At 38.9% G+C, this 5459-nt stretch overlaps 1 protein-coding gene across 1 annotated transcript in view; it reads left to right on the top strand.

Moving 5' to 3' along the window:
• Nucleotides 1–2401, top strand: part of LOC118425801 (ubiquitin carboxyl-terminal hydrolase 32-like) — a gene marked incomplete in the record, with an annotated part of 28501 nt that extends 26100 nt beyond the window's left edge. Inside the window, 1 exon segment of the mRNA XM_035834892.1 lies at nucleotides 285–2401. Coding sequence (XP_035690785.1) covers nucleotides 285–455 — 171 coding nt within the window.
• Between the last annotated feature and the right edge of the window lie 3058 nt (nucleotides 2402–5459).

The following is a 5459-nucleotide window of genomic DNA, read 5'->3' as shown; positions in this document are numbered from 1 at the left end:
TTCACAATCGAGTGACTGACGTACTACAGCAGCTGCAAGGTGGGTGGTCAAAATGTTTCAAAGAATAATCATGTACAGCTTCTTTTTCTATTCGAAATGCCATGGAAAAAGGGACCTTGGAAAGTCAATGATTTCAATCAACTGGCTTGAAATGTAATAGATAAGCACCCCAGAAACTTTGAATTTGAAAAAAGTAGATCAAAGAGTCTTCTGACATAAGTTTGTCTCCTTTGAAAGTACAATGTAGCATCTACTGTAAAGTTGAATATTTTTGCTGTCCTCAGGAGGTTCATCCAGACCAGATTGACACGGACTCGGCGTACATGCTGTTCTACGAGCGACAGGGGATGGATTACAAGAAGTTCCTGCCCGACATCCAAGGCAAGCAGCCAGTCAACACTGACCCCATCGATGACGAGCTAGAAAACGAGATGAAGAAATGTGTCATTCAGTGAGCAGGGTACTGAGTGTTGCTGTATGTGTCCTCCTATTAGTTATATGTTTCTGTGTGTGCTGCTTGGAGACCATGGGTAGTGAAAGTCGTTCTCCAAGGGAGGAAAGTGGGGGAATTTTTTCTAGTTTCTGTGAGTTTTGTGGACATTGAAGAACCTTTGAGTTGAATCTTTGATTTGAAAAAATGAAGATTCTGATGTGGTGTATCCAGTTTTTACAGTCCAGTTGTCATCGTTTCCACTTCCCTTTAAACTTCCAACATGAGAAGATGTACAGAAGAGTTGTTTGTGGAGGTTTTTTTTGTTGTTGTTAAAAAAAGTTATGGAAAGAGTTCTCAAAGAACAGTTTATATTTCAGGTTTTAAGTGAACAATGGAAATTTGCAGAGATATGGAAAAGTTGCACAAGTTGCACCAAGACGATATTTGATCCACGAGCTCAGCAAACTTTAACTCTCGACTGATATTTATTTGCTATGAACCACGTAAACAAATCAATATGGCTATCAGGATGTTGGTCTGTGATGTAAAGATGAAGCAAAAGTTTTGAGAAAGTTTTTATCTGAGTTTTCTTTTACACATGTTGTCATTGGCTTGTTGGTATGTGCAGCTCCGTGGCTTGTGGAAAAGTTTTTCTCCAACAGGTAGTGAGAGTAGAAATATACGTTCTTGCTGTTCTCTATCGTTCACTGAATATTTGGTGGTTTTTACTTTGTTGTTGATAAGATTAAAGAGAAAGAGATAAATGTCAGAAAAAGTACTTAAGGAAATGGATTTGGATGTAAAGAAATCCAGGCAGGTAGAAAGAGGGATGAAGTTTTGGTAAACAAGGACACAGTATGTGTATGATGTACACTATATGAATGAACAGGTCAGAGATTTGATGTGATGTTTGTATGTATTTGAAAATACTGAATGTCATTGGTCCATGCTATGTCCTTACCTTTGATTGGTCCTTAACTTTTAAATCAAATATCTAGGAACCAATCAGGGGACATCAGATTGAAAGGGGTACATTACTTTTAGAAATGAACTTCCTATCATCATCATAATGCAGAGTTTGTTATGTGAAAATCAGTTCCCACCAGGAGCATGTATGTACATTGTGTAGACTGCTGCTTCTTTTGTCAACAGCAGAAGTAGAAAAAATTAGTTTTTCCTTTTTTTTGTAAAATCAAAAGTGTCAAATATCAGTTACAAGTTGTGCAATACATTTTGTTATCTCATAACATCTAATTTTCATTCAGCTGATAACGTTATCAGATCTATTGTTGTTAGCGCTGTAAAATACTACTTGTAATCTTCTAATGTAGTCAAGTTTGTTTTTTTCTGTGTGCAGGTTATGATGAAAACAGACTGTAATTTAAGAAAAACAATCTATAGGAAATAAAATGTATAAATCTGTAAATGCTGCGAATGCAAAACTTGTCTGCATGTTGAAAAAGTGCATTGAATTCTGTGTATCCTCACTTGTAAATCTCATACAACCGACTTTTGCAGTATTGTTGTTAAAGAAGGAAAACACCCCTTTTTCCTTGTATAGAAAAATTACAAAACTCAGGAAAATTCCCATGGGAACTATCTGAGAGCTGTGTGTATCAAATCATTATGTCACTGTATAAACTGCTTCTGTGCAGAATAATAATCCTGGATGCAATGAGATCCCCGTAGCTTCTCCACTGTTACTATACAAGCTAGTACTAGTTCAATGTAGAGTATTTGCCCTTGCACTGTGTACATGTAATGTTAACTCTTCACAAGGCTACAACAAGAAATACATGTTTTTCAGGCTGCCTTGTGCTGTATATATTATGAGATTATTGTGTTCATTGTTGAAATTGCTTGCAGGTTTATTGTCTGTGTGTTGTACATGTGTACCGTACCAGCTGAAATAGTATCATGTTAGGACGCATCGTTACATATAAGGCTGATATAGAATATTGTGGAATTATTATAGTAATTTGAATGTGTCAAATTGTACATTGCTGCGAACATAATGTTGTTAGTATACCCCACGGAGGTATTAACTGCGTGAATGTTGCTACTATACAGGTTACTAGTGGCTAGTATTTACTGATGAAACCTGATGCAAAAGTGCTGGGTTATTTTTGTATATTTTACGCCACTGTGAATAGTTGGCAGTGAGGAGGAACCCAAGGATTACATCTGTAAATGTTGGACCAATGCGTATGCACAAGTCAAGACATTGCAAAAAGGCACATTCAGTCAATTAAAAAAAGCTTCATAATAGAACCAAAAGCATTTGTCATGTTTCTATTGATAGATTTACATTATGAATAATCATGGAAGTGGCTATACAAGTTCTTGTAAGTTCTGCAAAAGAAAATTGAAGTTATGTTGACACTCTTGCTTTGGGGTATCACACTGACATACAGTTTGGCAATCTCAAATCTCCACCATCACACCTTTGGGCCAATTGCTTCCTACAAGTCTGACTGGATGCTTCAAAGAAAGAGGAGCCAGCTGGTATTTGAAACGTCGTTTCCTATATGACATTGCCATAGAGACATCTCTCAATTCTATGCAGTTCAAAAGTGCCCCACAACGGCGAAAGATATTATTGCAGGCGCTTCCTTAAGCTTGCGTTACACGGTGCATTGAAAGCTCCACACAACGTTCCAAAATATTACTGCAGTTAGTACAAGTCGGTTGCAACACTAACACTGCAAATATCACATATTCTTGATCAAACGACCCTAGGGTCCACCGCTAATGGTTATTCTAATAAAGTTTCAAAGTTTCAAAGTTTCAACGTTATATCCTCGAGAAGAACAATAAAGGGAGTATGTAGTAATCTTTTTTAAGAGAATGATAGAAGGGAGGTTTTAGCATCGTGTGGGGTTAGGTGGGTGTTTATTTATTCACAATAGAAGGCTAATGTTAACAACGTTAACGTTATCATAATCGTTGCGTCCTTCGACAACCACACGTGGCAGTGACGACCTCTGGCGATCTGTATAATGTTTGCAGCAGTATGGTCGCTTGCACTGTAATGATATTTTGAGCCGTTACGTGGCGCTTTTTATACGCCGCAAAAATATCAATGCCCTTGGACTATGTGAGTAATCAGGACATTGAGGTCAAAGGTTACAATAACATGGCAGACGACTTGCTGGGCAGAGTTTGGAGCAAGTGGTTCGTGATTCCGTCCGTGGCCGCAGCAGGACTGTGCGCCCTGCACTACGTGTACTACCTGCTGGTGCTGAGGGGCAGGTGGTGCCGCAGTACCGCTCGACTGGACGGCAAAACGGTGGTGATATTGGACGCCCGTTTGAGGCACTTGACATGGTCGCGTAAAAAAAAGATTAAAAAATCGCGGTGGCCCAAATCAGGCTGTCAAAGGTGCCCACGTAATCCCCACGAGTTGTTCTATCGCCTACAGTACTCGTGTTGATTCAAATATTATTTCGGGATGAGATTTGAAGAGTCAAAGTTAGCCTTCAAACTGGCTCCTTATGCCTGTTTTCGGCCTCGATTTCGCACTGCATGGGGGTTTCCGTGCAACCGATTACGATCATATACTTCCGGGTCGTACGAGTGAGGTCATTGAACGCGGGTCACCAGGTATCTTGACGGTCTCAGTCTGCGCTAGGTTCGGTAGAGGAGGATTCAAGTCAGGCTTACGCATATTGTCAAATTAGGTTTGTTAAGGGACTCTTGGCGAAAGTATGTTTGAACTTGCAGAAAGTTTTTTAAGTTTGTGTTTGTTCGTATCGTCTCGGCCCACGTTGCGAATCTGCAACGGTTGTAAGGTCCCTTCCGAACGAACTATTAAACTGGCATTCTCGTAGACATCAGGAGACGAACTGTGTTAATTTGAATAACACATTTATAGAACAGTGCTGTAAGAAGTGTATACAGGGAACTAATAGCGGAAAACGTGTTCGGGAGACCTTGGGGAGACAAACTGTGTCAATTTGAATGACACACTTACATAATAGCGCCGTAAGAACTGTATGTAGCTTAACTAATAGCGATAAACGTGTTTAGGAGACAAACTATGTCAATTTGAATGGCGCACTTACATAATAGCGCCGTAAGAACTGTATGTAGCTAACAAATAGCGAGAAACGTATTCAGGAGACAAAATGTGTCACTTTGAATGACACATTTATAGAACAGCGATGTTAGACCTGTATATAGCTATTAAGTAATCGTGGAAAACGTATTCAGGTGTCAAACTGTGCCAATTTGAATGACACACTTACATGATAGTGCCGTAAGAACTGTATATAGCTAACTAGGAGCGAAAAACATGTTCAGGAGACAAACTGTGCCAATTTGAATGACACAATGCATTATAGAATAGCGCTGTAGGAACTGTACATAGTTAACTTGAAGCGGAATGCGTGTTCAAATGTCAATCTGTGTCAATTTGAATGACACACTTGTAGACAGCGCCCAAAGAACTGTATATAGCAAACTAATAGCGAAAACGTATTGACAGACAAAGTGTGTCAATATGAATGACACACTTATAGAACAAAGCTGAATGAACTGTATACAGCTAACTAATAGCGAAAAACGTGTTCAGGAGACAAACTGTGTCAATTTGAATGATGCATTCATAGAACAGCGCTGTAAAAAACCTGTATATAGGTAACTTAAAGTGCAATGCGTGTTCAGGAGTCCAACTGTGTCACTTTGAATGACACACTTATAGAACAAAGCTGAAAGAAATGTATATAGCTAACTAATAGCGAAAAACGTGTTCAGGAGTCCAACTGTGTCAATTTGAATGACACAATGCATTATAGAATAGCGCTGTAAGAACTGTATATAGGTAACTTAAAGCGGAATGCGTGTTCAAATGTCAAACTGTGTGAATTTGAATGACACAATGCATTATGGAATAGCGCCGTAAGAACTGTATATAGGTAACTTAAAGCGGAATGCGTGTTCAAATGTCAAACTGTGTCAATTTGAATGACACACTTATAGAACAAAGCTAAAAGAACTGTATATAGCTAACTAATAGCGGAAAACG

Source organism: Branchiostoma floridae, chromosome 11 (assembly GCF_000003815.2).
Source record: "Branchiostoma floridae strain S238N-H82 chromosome 11, Bfl_VNyyK, whole genome shotgun sequence".
NCBI classification, from domain to species: Eukaryota; Metazoa; Chordata; class Leptocardii; order Amphioxiformes; family Branchiostomatidae; genus Branchiostoma; species Branchiostoma floridae.
This window is presented reverse-complemented; position numbering and strand designations above follow the sequence as displayed.